General features: G+C 41.6%; 3 protein-coding genes across 8 annotated transcripts; all 3 read right to left on the reverse strand.

Annotated features, from left to right (window-relative positions):
- Positions 1-1,021: 1,021 nt before the first annotated feature.
- mtfmt (mitochondrial methionyl-tRNA formyltransferase) lies at positions 1,022-5,078 on the reverse strand. Of its 3 annotated transcripts, XM_077563283.1 has the most exons (9): positions 4,711-5,077; positions 3,987-4,184; positions 3,462-3,584; positions 3,102-3,204; positions 2,932-3,007; positions 2,778-2,869; positions 1,839-1,917; positions 1,669-1,742; positions 1,022-1,481 (listed from the first exon to the last, which is right to left on the reverse strand). In XM_077563283.1, exons 1-9 carry the CDS (start codon positions 4,932-4,934, stop codon positions 1,305-1,307), a joined length of 1,146 nt encoding a protein of 381 aa, XP_077419409.1. In that variant the 5' UTR covers positions 4,935-5,077; the 3' UTR covers positions 1,022-1,304. The 3 variants fall into 3 exon arrangements, with proteins under 3 accessions (XP_077419409.1, XP_077419408.1, XP_077419410.1); XM_077563282.1 differs by having other exon boundaries at positions 1,669-1,917; positions 4,711-5,078; XM_077563284.1 differs by lacking the exons at positions 1,669-1,742; positions 1,839-1,917.
- Positions 5,079-5,954: 876 nt separating this feature from the next.
- On the reverse strand, positions 5,955-9,662 carry LOC144050223 (organic solute transporter subunit beta). Of its 4 annotated transcripts, XR_013293804.1 has the most exons (7): positions 9,537-9,662; positions 8,694-8,735; positions 7,943-8,293; positions 6,794-6,910; positions 6,572-6,662; positions 6,046-6,501; positions 5,955-6,015 (listed from the first exon to the last, which is right to left on the reverse strand). XR_013293804.1 is itself a non-coding variant. In XM_077563304.1 (6 exons), the coding sequence occupies exons 2-6, from the start codon at positions 8,731-8,733 to the stop codon at positions 6,147-6,149; spliced, it is 948 nt and encodes a 315-aa protein (XP_077419430.1). In that variant the 5' UTR covers positions 8,734-8,735; positions 9,537-9,662; the 3' UTR covers positions 5,955-6,146. The 4 variants fall into 4 exon arrangements, 3 of the variants coding, with proteins under 3 accessions (XP_077419430.1, XP_077419429.1, XP_077419431.1); XM_077563304.1 differs by having other exon boundaries at positions 5,955-6,495; XM_077563303.1 differs by having other exon boundaries at positions 5,955-6,501.
- A 432-nt stretch (positions 9,663-10,094) lies between these two features.
- c4h16orf87 (chromosome 4 C16orf87 homolog) lies at positions 10,095-13,327 on the reverse strand. The gene is made up of 4 exons (XM_077563317.1): positions 13,016-13,327; positions 12,059-12,158; positions 10,421-10,618; positions 10,095-10,308 (listed from the first exon to the last, which is right to left on the reverse strand). Exons 1-4 carry the CDS (start codon positions 13,079-13,081, stop codon positions 10,190-10,192), a joined length of 483 nt encoding a protein of 160 aa, XP_077419443.1. The 5' UTR covers positions 13,082-13,327; the 3' UTR covers positions 10,095-10,189.
- Between the last annotated feature and the right edge of the window lie 480 nt (positions 13,328-13,807).

Below are 13,807 nucleotides of genomic sequence, written 5' to 3' on the forward strand. Positions count from 1 at the left end.
AGAGCAGAACTTCTAGTGGACTTCCGTCTCATCTTTCCTACTAGTCAAAGGTCATAAACTTCTGATTTCCCAGTTTTCCTGAAAGCAGCACGCTCACACGTTCAAGTATTTAACAAAGTGAAACACTAAACGAGCAGCATGTGACGGAAAGACGTCACTTGTAACTTTAGAGGTCATTTTGTTGGCATGATGTAAACGCTTGTTTAAACGTAAATCATTCGTTTTGAGTCTTCTTTTTTTTTTAGGAAACTAAAGCTTGTTTTAGATAAAAAGGCTGTGTGAAAATGTGCACATTCATAATAAAAGCACACAAACTACTCAAAAAGTGTCTTTCTTAGCCATAGACTTGTCTATAGCTCCGGAATCTGACTTTTGGATTCAAGTTTGTGAAAACGCATTTAAAATGACAAAACACACAAATGTACAACTTATCCAATATAAAATTATTCGCAGAACATACATTACTCAATATATGATGAAGAAAATGGGACTCTCAGACTCCGACATTTGTCTCCAATGTTTACAAAACACTGCAGTCTATGTATATAGAATTTTTTAACCTAATTCTGGTTACTTAATTCTGCCTGTTAGCGAGAGCCACCACATCGTGATAACTTACATTGATGTTTCTGCATTTGGCAATTTATTATTATATTATATTGTTAGTATGGGATTTTTTTTAATAGGTTTTAGGTGAACTGATGAATACACACACGCTCGCACGCACGCGCACACACGCACGTACACATACTCACCCACATACAAAAAAAAATATATATATATAAAAAAAATAATAAAAAAGGAGAGCAATGATGACATGTCAATCGAATGAACAATACTGAGCTCTCCTTAGAAAAGAAAAGTTTGTGAAAAATGTATGAGAAAACACAATCATAAAAAAAATAAAACAAAAATGTGATTACATTTCATTCATTCGATTCATAAGTGATGCAATTACAAATAATAATAAAAATGTGAGAAATGTGAGAGAATGTAAATAAAAAATGCGCACATTCAGTAATCGTATTTTGTGTATTTAATATTTACTTTCAACAACAACCAGAAAATGCTGAGCAGAACTTGAGTGGACTGGAGTAACTGTGACGTCATTGGACGCCATATGCATGTCCAGACGCGCAAAAAACGTCAGGCGGCGCCCCCTGTTGGTGGCGAGCACACTACTACATCACTCATCCTCTTCTTCATGACAACATTTAAATGTCATTAGCATGTGATTAAAATGGGCCGTGACGTGTTGCCATGATGAGAAAAGGCCTTCGCGTTCTCGCGACGCTTCCTCATCGTCAGGAAACGCACGTGGTCTTTTTGTGGGCGTGGCACGGAGGCATCTCGCCAGTCGACGCCCTCGGCGGGCTGACGAAGGCGGTGGCGCCGTGCGTCTGGTGCAAGTAACCGTTGTAAAAATCTGCCGCCGTCAGACGCTTCTTCAGGATCACCGCTTTGAAGGCCACCCAGCCGTCCTGCCGACAAACACAACACTTGCCGTTTACGAGTCAGCCGGCATCGTGACCGAAGGCAAGGTTTCATTCGTTGACGAGCGGCACGCGCTGACGTTTTGCAAGAGGGCAGCGAGGCAACGTTTTTTACGGAACTTGTTTGCTAAAATGTTGCAAAACGCCACGTGAAGGTCGCGTGCGTGCGAGTGACCTTGCAGCGGACGGCCAACGTGTTGGATTCCTTGCGGAAGCTCACTGAGCCCGGCGTCCGTTCACCGCTCGCATCTGAAACGCGCACACACAAAATGAAAGCCGAGGCAGCGAGCAAACGGGAAGTGCACCGGCACAAAGGCGGGCGGCGGCGGCGGCGGCGAGACTGGCCTGCAAAGGAAATGCGACACGTCCCCGCAAAGTCCACGAGCTTGATGGTGCGATCCGTCCACGTCGTCCTCAGACAACGCTACACAACCAAACGCACAACATTTTCTTTCTTCTTTAAGTGTGAGGATGACAAAAATCATTTCGAAAACGGTGAGATTATGGAAAATAAATGAATTAAAGATGACAAGGATTATGCAAAGTAAGATTTTTTTTATGTGATTACTAAAACATTTACAGTATTTAAAAAGGTTTGATAAGCGGAACAAATGATTTTGAAAAAAAGGACTACAAAATAGAATTTAAAAACGGTGCGATTAAACTTTAAATTAAATTTTAAAAAAAATATTTTAAAAAAAAGCTGTTTATTATGAATGTTTAAAATATGTGATTAGGATGCTTATGGAAAAGCATTTAAATATAGATGCAATTGAGAACAAAAAAGAATAAAGTGAAAAGATTAAAATCTTTCAACTAAAATGTGAAGATGACAAAAATCTTAAATACTTTTTAAAAAGGTGATTTTGAAAAAAAAATGAAAGAGATATTTTTAGGAAGAAAAACAGTTGGCAAAAATAAAAAAGCATTTTAAAAAAACTGTGATACTCAAAAAAAAAAGTTTTTTTGGGGGGGGCACGATTATTGAGGGGGGGGACTCAAAATTAAAATTGAGATAAATTAAGTCCGTTTTAAAATTATTATTATTCCAATTTTTTTTTAAGTGAGATAATGAAAAATAAATCTGATAAAAGCTTTTTAAAAATGTGTGACAATTATTTTAAAAATTAATTAAATTTAAAATAAGCTTTCTTTCTATCTTTTTTTTTTTATAATCCGCCAACTACGACAAGGCGTCAAGCAAAGTACTTGTTTGCCGATCTGATCCGGTGACAGTCACGCGATCGTGTCACCCCGGGCCACAAGAGGGCGCCGCTCGCTCACCCGCGATCCGATGGCTCGGTAGAGGCGGTCGATTTGCTGGCACGTCTGCTCCTCCCACACAATCCAGCTCATGGAGGCGCTGATCTTGGGGGCTGTCGGGAGAACGAGAAATGTCAGTTCTTCGCTGGGCAACCAAACAGGAAGCATTTTATACCAAAGATGGCGCCGGTCGGGCTCTGCTCCCGCTTGTCAGCTATCTTCTGAGGCAAATTGCATAATGTGTCCAAGAGCTGCTTTCACAGAAAAAGTATTTGTTTGAACCACAGGGGGGCGCCAGTGTTCACAACGCCAGCACCAACGTCGTCATTTGGAGGTCCGACTGACCAGCGGAGCTGCTTTGGCAGCGAGGACGTCGGCGAGCTGGTCGGCAGTGCTGGTCTCGGGGACTGCGTGGAGACACTGGTTCAGGATTGGACCCACGTCGAACCTGAATGCAAGACACGGAAATGGAACGCACTAGGAACTACTATTAATATGTTCTTTATACTTTACATATATATATAGGAATTAGCCTTTAGCCATTGTTTAGTAGCAGTAAGCTAAGAGGGCTTTCCGAAGGCCACACAATGTGTTTGTCCAAAAATAATAATAATAATAATAATTGTAATATATATATATATAATATATATTATTATTGATCATTTTTAAATCCAGTTTTACAGTAGAGCTCCACTTCCTGTTTACCTGTGAGGTCGTATCTGCATGATGGTCACGCCCGTCACGGCGTCTCCGTTGAGGATGGTGTGGAAGATCGGCGCGGCACCGCGCCAACGAGGAAGAAGGCTGGGATGGACGTTCAGGATGCCGCTGACATGCAAAAAACAAAACAAAAAAAACGGGACATTTTGATGCGATATCAACAAGATAGCTTCCAAACCGTACAATGCAGAAAGTCTGCTAGCTTAATGCTAACATTTTATGCAAAATACCATACACACACTAACACAAATTAGCACAAATGTCACTTTAATTCTAAACCTTGCATAGATGGACGGTATGATTGCATAGAGCAGCAACACATAGAAAACAGAGCATGACAGCACTCATAAAAGGGATGCGTCACGTCAGACAGATGCCACAAGATGGCGGCAAAGCACTTAAAATGGAGAGGATCATAAAACAACAACACCAATCATGAGTCCATGTTACATAAACAGCTCTCATCAGTAGTTACACATTACATGAAGCTCATCAAGTGTCCTTACTCACTACGGGAACTTTTTGATGAGACTTTGGTGGAGCAAACAGCCGAAAGACACAACCACGCCCACGTCAAAGCGTCCGTCCACGTCTCCCAGCGGCCATCGGTGCAGCGTGAGACACTCGCGCCGGGCGAAGTCCACCACCGGAACGTCGGTGCTCAGCGTTGCCACCTCCAACGACGACACGGCGCCACCCGCGCGACTCCTAGCACAAAAGCCGCTAGCACGTTAGCATGGCTGCAGACTGGCCTCCCTCTAGTGGTACGGGCAAGAATCACTGCCTAAATACAGTACAAAACACTTGCGTTTAATCTTGAAGAACACTTTGTTTTTAACACTTTGGGCTATTTTTTAAATTTGACCATTAAGTAGCGTGCTAAAGCAAAAAAAACATTATCAATTCTACGCAAGAAAAGTATTTGCAATGATTTCCCTTCTATTGGCCCTGATTAATATTGCATTTGTGTAAAAACAATGACGCGGATGATGAATCTGTCCCTTTTTAGTGGATTCAATGTCGCCTTACAGAACTTGTATCTCAAGTTTGCACTCATAATGCAAGGCAAAAAAAAACTACAACGTGTATCTTATAAAATCAACTTTTAAATTTGTACCTCAAGGCAACACAAACAACACTGTCAGACATGCACAGTCAATGAGGAGCTAGATGATGATCAATAAAGTTATTAGCACAACCAGAACCCACCAATCAAATTTTGGAGCGCTCTTACCTTTCTGTCACAAGGACCTTAAGGGTCTTTACAGCGAAGTGATCCGAGCCGAAGAACAGGATCCTCCATGGGGGTCCGGACGAGCACAGGCGCCTGCGGGGCCCCCATGGGGGCCACAGGGTTTCTGGCTTCCGCCCCGCAGACGCCACACTGCCGCCACCGCTGAGCCGGGGGAGGCGGAGGACAGCCAGCGTGGCCCCAACCACCCTGCCGCCGCTCCGCATCCTCACATTGGGGCCCTGAAAGCCTCACCGGGCAGTCGGGGCTTCTCTTTACTAATAGGAGAAAACACCAAAGTGACTAGAAGGTTATGGAGGCTGCCATGTTTACAAACACACTTCCGGGGGTTCTTCGTCGACGGATTTAGCTGACTTCAGCACCCCCATTCGGATTTACTTGCACACGACACTTAAAAAAAAAAGTTCCTTAGCTTTTGTTCCTTGTACTCCTTAATAAACGTCATTGCAAGTAATTCTTCGTAAGATATTTACATATTGGAGTCATTGATAAAAGTCGAACTAGCTTGCATATGAATGAGCTTAGAGCCAGTTTGTGTGTGTGTGTGTGTGTGTGTGTGTGTGTGACACCGACAAGTCGAAGCTTCAGTCGGAGAAACAGCGACATCTGGTGGCAACTTTACATCATCACAATCCATTATGTGTACAGTACTGTACTACTCAACACAACTGGATTTGTATTTGCCGTACAGCGATTTCAAAACAGCTGCAGCTGTTAAAGCGCTGTGCAGAACAATAATAAAACAATAACAAACCAACAAAATGTTTTCTCTCCCTTCCTACAAGTGTACAGGATGTTAATTTTAATTAACATGTTTGTGTTTACATTTTTACTGTTACTTATGATGCATTAATTCAATGTATTATGTTTTGGTGTAATAATAAATTGGTTTATAAATATTTGTATAGAATTTATTACATGTAGAAAAAAAATTGTTCTGCTATGCTTGCATTTTTATATCTGTTTGATAGCACTACATAAATAAAAATGACTTGACATCACACCTTCAAAATAATAATTTCCATTATAAGCATTAGCAATATGTATGTTTAAATAAATAAAAATGTAATCTTATAATGCAATTATTATTAAATTTTTTAAATACAAAAAATGTTATTAATAAATATTTTTATATGTATAAAAAATGTAAATTTGTAACTTTTCTCGCTGACACAAGGGTACACAAAACTTTTACATGCAATCACATAAACAAATATTAAAAAGCATTTTTGTTGTTTTATCTATTTATTAGTATTATTTACATTCCCAACATGTGTGGTGACCGATATCATCATCATCATCATCATCATCATCATCATCATCATCATCATCATCATCCTGTCAGTTAATGTAAATGCACACCTGCTTAAAAGGCACGAAAGTAAAAATGTCAAAAGTCAAAGTATATGTTGTTTTCATCAGTCTCTTCCATCCTTCATCTGGTCTTCTTCGTCCTCCTTGTCCTCATCATCCCGTTGGACTCGGGCATTGTCCTTGTCATCCGGCAGGGGCGGCTCAACCTCGGCCTCGGCGTGGGCCGGGTTGTCGGGGTACAGACAGGAAGTGTTTCCGTCCTTCCACGTCACCACGATGCTCCCCGCTTTCATGTCGCCGGTGTCGCCGTTGCAGGGCGTTTGCTGCGTCTGCGCCGTCCTTTGTGATGACGGCGTGCCGCAGGCGAGCGCGTCGTCGTTGCCTGCCGGCCACATCTCGTCTGTGCCTTTGTGCGCCACTGCGGCGGCCGCCTTGTACTTGGCGATCTTTCTCCTGTTTCTGACCACGCACAGCTGTAAGTTAGCTTGTGAGGCTACTTCGTTATCATTAGCATTAGCATGAAGCACACCTGCTAGCCATGGCGCCCATTCCCAGCAAGAGAAAGCCGACCAGAAGGCAGACGAAGGCCAAACCCAACATCACAAACTTCCACACGGTCGCTGGAACAAATTTGAGTTGTGTGAAAATTTTAAATTTGTTAAGATGACACGAAAAGACATCTTTGAATGACCTTTGAACCTGAATAAAAATCCTGCTTCCATTTGTTTGTTAATTATGATTGAGTTCTTACGATCTTCGGTGCGATAAAACCATTGCAGATATTCTTTCTGCTCATCCGTCATGATCGCCTTCTTCTCTGCTGCCTCAGCTGTCGTACGCGCGTCGTGCGGTGACGCCCGACGCAACCCTGAGACCAACATCGGACCGTCAACACTCAGCAGTAACATTGCATCTGGTTCATTTGCATATTCATAGAAGCTAACGTGCTAATGAATACTAACATACCTTGTTCAATAGTTTTTCATTCGTTTAAATGACCTACGCTCATTATGACCATTCATCAATTAATTCAATAATCCATCCCTCCACCATTACGTCATCATCCATTCACATCATCATTCACATTCCTTTCATTCATTCACTCATGTATGTCTTACAGTACACTGATCTGAATATGACTCGATAGCTGATAGGCCAAGACTTTTGAAGCCACGAGGCGGCCATATTGCTCCTTCCAAGAAACGTTTCCTCGGCATACGATCCTATACATTTACAGTATCGAAACTGGAGAACATTTGAGACAGCACTTAGAAACAGCATGATTCATGATGATTTAAATTTGTTACACAAGAGGACTTCAGACTTTTACAACTTGCCTTAAATACATGTATAAATTATATGCCTTTACAGGAGGAAACTTGTATATTTTTTTATTTAAAAAATATACAAGTGTAATTCAACAAAAGATGCCTCTGCTGAATCTAATATTGGGGTTTAAAGTAGTGAGTGATAAAAGAAAAAAGGGGTCCTCAAATAAGCACATACTGTCCACTTATTTTTATTATTATTTTTTACTTGTTAAAAAATAGTGACCACCCCGTCCCCGGCCCTATACTAGCTGCCTACGAGCTGTACATGTCTAATCTCAGTCTGTACGTATACCGTATAGTTTATATTTCGTCTTCTCGCGAGATGGGAGGAGCGAAATGGCCGCCCTGTCGCTTCAACGGCTTGCACGGGCGTGTATGGGCTGTCGGCTTTTTTTTTTATCAACTTTTTTGAACCATAGAAAAAGTACACCATAGAAAAAGTACAGAACAGTATACCCGAAATAAACAAAATGAAACATTATATATTAGTATACTAATGTACAACATAAAGAAAAATAAGTATGGCTATCGGCTATCCAGTCATATATTCAGATCAGTGGACGTCTTACTACTGATGTGTTTGCGAAGGTCTTCTTCTCGTCCTTTTTCTTGACGTTTGCCGGGCGTGGGTCGCCACCTGTCGGTGGTGAGCATTACTGCCGTAGCGCGGCCGACCAGCGTGTTCCCGTCGCACCTCCACTCTAGCTCCGCCCCTTCCCGACAGGGCAGCGTGACGCGGGGCCGGCGCGCCGACAGACACCTGGACGTGACGGCGGACGCCAGCAGGCCGCGACCTTTCCACGACCACTGTTGGGCCCGGGAGGACGCGCGGCAAACGCGCAGAACGACGCCGCCGGATGGCCAGCGCTCCTCCAAACACGTGCCCCTGCGAGGGTGGCGCAGCAGGAAAGCCTCGCCTCCTGGTGACGTCACAGTGACATCACGGTAACGTATGCTGACTGCGTTGTTAGTGTGACGATGTCACGTGACAGGATAATGACATCATACTCAGGCGAGGTCACAAGGCAAGCCGCATACTAGCACTAGCATCATGCTAAATTATCATGGCCTCCTTTATGTCACAGCACTGCCATGACATGGCGCATACTGACGTCAATTTGACGTATGGCCATCATGACACACTGAGTGACATCATCGCTACATATACTAATATGGTGACGTCACTGGTCCATCACGCTGACATGCCCAGATACCGGCATGCGGACGTCACACGAACGCGCTTGGTGATAATGATGACGTCATGGTGACTGCTACTGACTTGATGAGCTGTTTGAATGTGTTTGTTGTTTTTTTTTTTACCTGAGAGGAAGACGAAGAGAAGCAAACAGCCACCAAACATGTCTGAAAGGCACAACACGTTCATTCATGATTTTTTGTTGTTGTTGAAGTTTTGGACAATTCATATCAAGCTTGTTATGTCTTATAACAAGTTTGTTGTTGTGACCCACACGAGCTATGACGTCAAACATACGATGAGCGTGCGCACATTACTTACACACAATAAGGACAAAATCATTAGAAAAGATACCTGAGTTTTTGTCTCAATATGAATTTAAAATACAGACCTTTTTTGTGTTTATAAAATAGGATAAAATTCAATGTTGCCAAAATAAATGACACATCGAAGATCAATTCATATGACTAAAAGCGTGACTTGGACTTTTTCATTTCTTTTGTTGCCGGGCAGAAGAGCAAAACATGGTTGACTTTGCTTCCACTAATTGACATTGACTTCATTATGCACATCTCCTCTATATGAAGCAATTATTTTTGCCTTAAGACTCAAAATTGAGTTTTTTTTTAACTCCATTAATATGCATTTTATTTATATTTTTAATTTTGGCAGACAAAAAAGCTCCAATAATGTTCAGCAAAATATTACGTTTTGACATTTTTACTTGAATCTTTCATTTATTTGACCCAAAATGATCAGCTTTCATTTGTTAAACTTGGAAAACATATTTACTGAAGTATAATTGAATGAATGTGCTACGTTTGCACTTTCCAGGTCCTCATCCAAAAAGTAGCAGTCAGAAATGGAACCCATTAATATATTTTCATTGTGTCGTGCCAACGTGTATGTGACATCATGTAACTTAGAAAAGCCGCACACACCCAAAAAAAAAGAAGAAGTGAACTCACCGTGATGTTGCGTCTGCTGCGTGAAGTCCAAGACAAGTGAAAGTTTGACTACTTTTTAGTCGGACTTCACCATCACGGGAACAAAGTTCGAAGCTTGTGTGTGTGTGTGTGTGCGTGTGTGTGTGTAGTTACTCTTTACACAGGCGGCATGTGTGTGTGCGTGTGTTTTATGTTGGTGCGGCTGACTCAACGGTCAAACCGCGGCGGCCTTGGCTTTTATTTTTACAGTGGAGGTCAACGACATCACGGTGACGAGGAAGAGAACACACTAAACACGTGTTCGCTGAATCTTTAAAAAGGGGGTGGAGCTACAAGTGAACTGCCAATCACAAATGAGAGCTGCATTTCGACAGTTGCAATTCATAATACGCTTGCGCAGTCTCGTATCTCATTTTTATTCAACTTCTGGGACCTCATAAGCAAAAACATTGAGTTTTTTCCACCCAAATTCCCAAGATTTTTTTGTACTGTTGAACTAAACTAAATGTGCCACTTTATAAAAAGGCAAAATTTTGAGGAAAAAAACGTGTACATTTGCGAAGTCAAGTTGAGACAGAGTGTGTTGTGGTGGTTTATTTCCAAGTGTACAAAAGATGCGATCACCTCGTCGAGGCAAAGTCCTGCTGAAAGTCTGTGACAGCGCCCCCTTGTGGCTACAAGATGAGCGTCTGAGCCAGAATCTTGCGGTTGATCTCGGCCAACGCCACCGAGAACACGAACGCTCGCTCATCCGACAGGCCCGCGTACACGTCCACTTCTTTCTCTTGTTTCTCTAAACGTCAACAATACACACATACAGACAAACGGAGTTCATGTTTACACGCACACGAATATTCAGTCCATCTACACACACGCGCTCTGGTGCACAGGCCCCTCCCCCCCACCTTTGTCGTCATCGTGTTTCTTGAGTCCAACCGTCTTGGGTCGCCCCCGCCCCCTGCGGATGGGGTCGGCCTGGCCGTTGGCCCTCGGCTGCTGCCTCCTGCCGTCTCCGGCGTCGCCCCCACCTGCCGGCGTCAGGCCGCTATCCGGGCGGTCGCGCCGGATGCGCTCCGTGCGCCGACGCTTGAACTCCAGCTTGTCTGCAAACACGCACAAACAAACACACACAAACAAACACACTGTTGTTTCTGGAACCGAAAAAAAAAGAAAAAAAAGTACAGACCACGAACAAGCAGGGTCTTTTACGAATTCTGCGTATTAGGGCCATAAATATATTTTTTTTAGAGGGCAGGGGCAATATTCTAAGAAAAATGTTTTGCAAGAGAAAACTTGTAAATTTGCGAGTTTATAAAGTGGCAAATTTGCGAGAAAAAAACTCACATTAGACTATAGCGACGCTACGTGTATTTTTCGGAAATTTCTAATTTGTCACTTTATAAACTTGCAAAAAAAAAAATCTTGGAATACTGCCCCTTTCCTGAAAAAATAAATAAAATAAATTTTACGTGGCCCTAATACGCCGTCGTAGTCTTCAGTAGGGATAGACCGCTAATCGGCTTGACCAATTATCGGCGCCGATATTGGGCCTTTTGAGAATATCGGCATCGGCCTTTTCTAAAAATCTGACAGCCGATACGAGGTTAATCTAAAACCATTTTAATTTCCGGGAACTTTCAATTTTTAGTTCACTTTATAAGAGATGCTGCTGACCCTGGGAACCTTCTGAACCTTTTGTTCAACAATCAAACAAATAAATGCAAACGTTTAAGATTTCAGGTATTTAAAAATTTGGGGAAAAAAATATTTACTGTAGAAAACTATAAAGAGTTATGGTATTTACTTGGTTAAGTTTCCATTTAACTTTTTAAGACGCACTGATAACATTGGGAGTTCCCTGAACATTTTTGTTAGAAATGAACAAGGATGTCTATTGTCTAAGATATAAACATGCTTTAAACATTACAACAAAGTCAAGATTGGCATTTGTACTTAAAAGAGTTTTGACGCCAATATTTCCCCCCTTTTTACTGAAAATTTCTATCGGCGCCAAATATCAGTTATCGGCCTCCTTGACCACTAATAATCGGCATGAGTATCGGCCCTGAAAAACCCCATTTAGGTCTTTCTCTTGTCTTCAGTAGTTCCTGCATACAAAACACACGCGTGACCTCTAAAAGCTGTGATCAAAAGTTTCAAGGTCTACAAGTTCTTGTTACTTGTAGTTCTTGAAACGAGAAGAGGCCAGTTGGGTGTTATAAGCGACCAGCAAAAAGTATTACCTACCTATCAATAACATTGGAAGTAAATGTAAACAAGAATTCTTCAAGTCCAAACAGACAAAGTCTCAGCTCCAGCGTAGCGTTCCCGCTGAAGCCATTTGCGACAAGAGGGCGGAGCCGGAAGTGGCCAACCAAAGACAAACGAGAAGCGGCACTTTGAACAAAAGAATTTGGTGCTCATCGTCTACATTTCCAATTTCAAATATTCATTTCTATTCCACTTGCAGGTGCTAAGTCTCTTCAAGTTTGATTGAGCTGTCCCCGGTGCTGCTGTTTTGGTTAGCAACAGGGCGGACTCACCTGCAGCGTTTGTGGACGAGCACTCGTTCAACTTGGCGTTAAGGAGCTTCCTGCTAATGAACACGTAACCACACGGGCACGACTTGCACGCCACGGGAATCTGACAAAACAAAGCAACAGGAAGCACATGTTCATCACTTCCTGGTGGCCTCGCAGGACGGCGCGACACCGTTTGGATGGATGATGATGTGCACGACGGCGCAGGGCTAATTTGGATGGGAACTTTTCAAATAGCATAACTTGTTTTCTTACATTCGCATGACTAAAATCTTAAATACTTATAGCTTAAATGATGTATATTACTATTAACATGTTTTTTTTTTATCAAGTTAATAGGCTAATTTGTGTCATTTAACAATAGCCTGTGTTATTTAGAACTCTTACTAATATTTTGATGCTCTTGTATTGCTAAATAAAGTCGTCAAACCATTAGAAACAGGCCTCATTATGACGTATTATGATCACATGACTCAAATTGTAATTAAATGACATTATTATGTTTGTAAAGGATTTTAAATATATTGTGTACAACATGTAATGCTGGTAAATGGGTGTATAATCATAATTTTAGGTGGCCAATGTGCACGTAGATGTGGAATTCAGGAAAAAATGTTGAGGATATTTATCAAAGCTACATTTTGACGACACGAAATAAATAATTTAAAATATCAAATCTACATAGTTGACACAGATTAACCGTCGCTAAGTAGGTTACACGTGCGAATAATTTAACCATCGTTACTGAGGACGAAGACGTTGAATTATTCGCAGGACAAACGTGAATTGAAGTGTTGTTTTTTTGCAGTAATTTTGGGGGGTCTGAATGAAGAAAAATAGGACGTGAGCACGACAGAGGCTCCAACGTATTTCCGCCAAACGAGCTAACGCCAAGAAATGAAATGAACATTTTTTTTTTAAGACACAAAAACAGATGAAATCAAAGACATTTTCGCTCACCTGTTGGTCGCATTCGGGACAAGATTTTGTAGCCATTTTGACTTTCTTTGTTTTATTTGTCGACATAGTCGGACTGCAACAACGACGAAAACGGTTCGCCTCGTCTTCGCAAACTTGTCCTCACATGGATGGATACATCACAAATACAGGCAAATTAAATATATAAAACACGCGTATTATTAAATAACCGACGCCCTGGCCAGCAGCTCTAACGTTAAAATTAAAAAATTTAAAAAGTAATAATTCGGGTCCTCGAGTTACGCGCATGCGCACACTGTGTCCTCGAGCTGCTTAGTGGCGTTCACGGAACGTGGGAAAAACAATTATTTCAGGCTTCTGTTTTGTTTTTGTTTTTTTTAGTTGACATTATGTTGACAAGTATGAACTGGGAATGTACATAATATTTTTCAATATGTTTTATCTACTCATGTGTTTATTACTTATACATCCCCAAAAGATCGTTCTATGAGTTACGCGGGCTTCACGGCTCACTCTCGAAACGTCCAAAAAAAGAGTGGCTTGTTTATGAATTAGAGATAAGCCAAATCATGGAGAAATGTTCAATTTGGCGTTTCATAAAACAAAAGCACAGAAAACGTTTCTTTAGCCTGGAGCTAACGTTGCCCAATCCTTGCTTGTATTATTTTATTGGTCACGTATACAACTACAATGAATACAAGCATATCCTTGACATTAAGTAAAAATAATATTTGCATATTACGCAATTTCCTGTTAACGCCCAGAATCAGAAATGTTCAAGGAATCTATTATTTTACTCACAATTTGAAAGAT

The sequence above is a fragment of the Vanacampus margaritifer genome, chromosome 4 (genome assembly GCF_051991255.1).
Source record: "Vanacampus margaritifer isolate UIUO_Vmar chromosome 4, RoL_Vmar_1.0, whole genome shotgun sequence".
Classification (NCBI taxonomy): domain Eukaryota; kingdom Metazoa; phylum Chordata; class Actinopteri; order Syngnathiformes; family Syngnathidae; genus Vanacampus; species Vanacampus margaritifer.

Excerpts from the sequence above, each read along its gene's own strand:
- mtfmt (XM_077563282.1), bottom strand. The coding sequence starts at position 4,934 with ATGCGGAGCGGCGGCAGGGTGGTTGGGGCCACGCTGGCTGTCCTCCGC. Across the intron at positions 3,205-3,461 it reads ATGCAGATACGACCTCACAG|GTTCGACGTGGGTCCAATCC; the intron begins GTAAACAGGAAG and ends TCTTGCATTCAG. Across the intron at positions 3,008-3,101 it reads CTGCCAAAGCAGCTCCGCTG|CTCTTGGACACATTATGCAA; the intron begins GTCAGTCGGACC and ends CTGTGAAAGCAG.
- LOC144050223 (XM_077563303.1), bottom strand. The coding sequence starts at position 8,733 with ATGTTTGGTGGCTGTTTGCTTCTCTTCGTCTTCCTCTCAG. Across the intron at positions 6,663-6,793 it reads GTTTTATCGCACCGAAGATC|CGACCGTGTGGAAGTTTGTG; the intron begins GTAAGAACTCAA and ends AATTTGTTCCAG. Across the intron at positions 6,502-6,571 it reads ATGGGCGCCATGGCTAGCAG|AAACAGGAGAAAGATCGCCA; the intron begins GTGTGCTTCATG and ends GTGCGTGGTCAG.
- c4h16orf87 (XM_077563317.1), bottom strand. The coding sequence starts at position 13,081 with ATGTCGACAAATAAAACAAAGAAAGTCAAAATGGCTACAAAATCTTGT. Across the intron at positions 12,159-13,015 it reads GTCCCGAATGCGACCAACAG|ATTCCCGTGGCGTGCAAGTC; the intron begins GTGAGCGAAAAT and ends TTGTTTTGTCAG. Across the intron at positions 10,309-10,420 it reads GAAACACGATGACGACAAAG|AGAAACAAGAGAAAGAAGTG; the intron begins GTGGGGGGGAGG and ends GTTGACGTTTAG.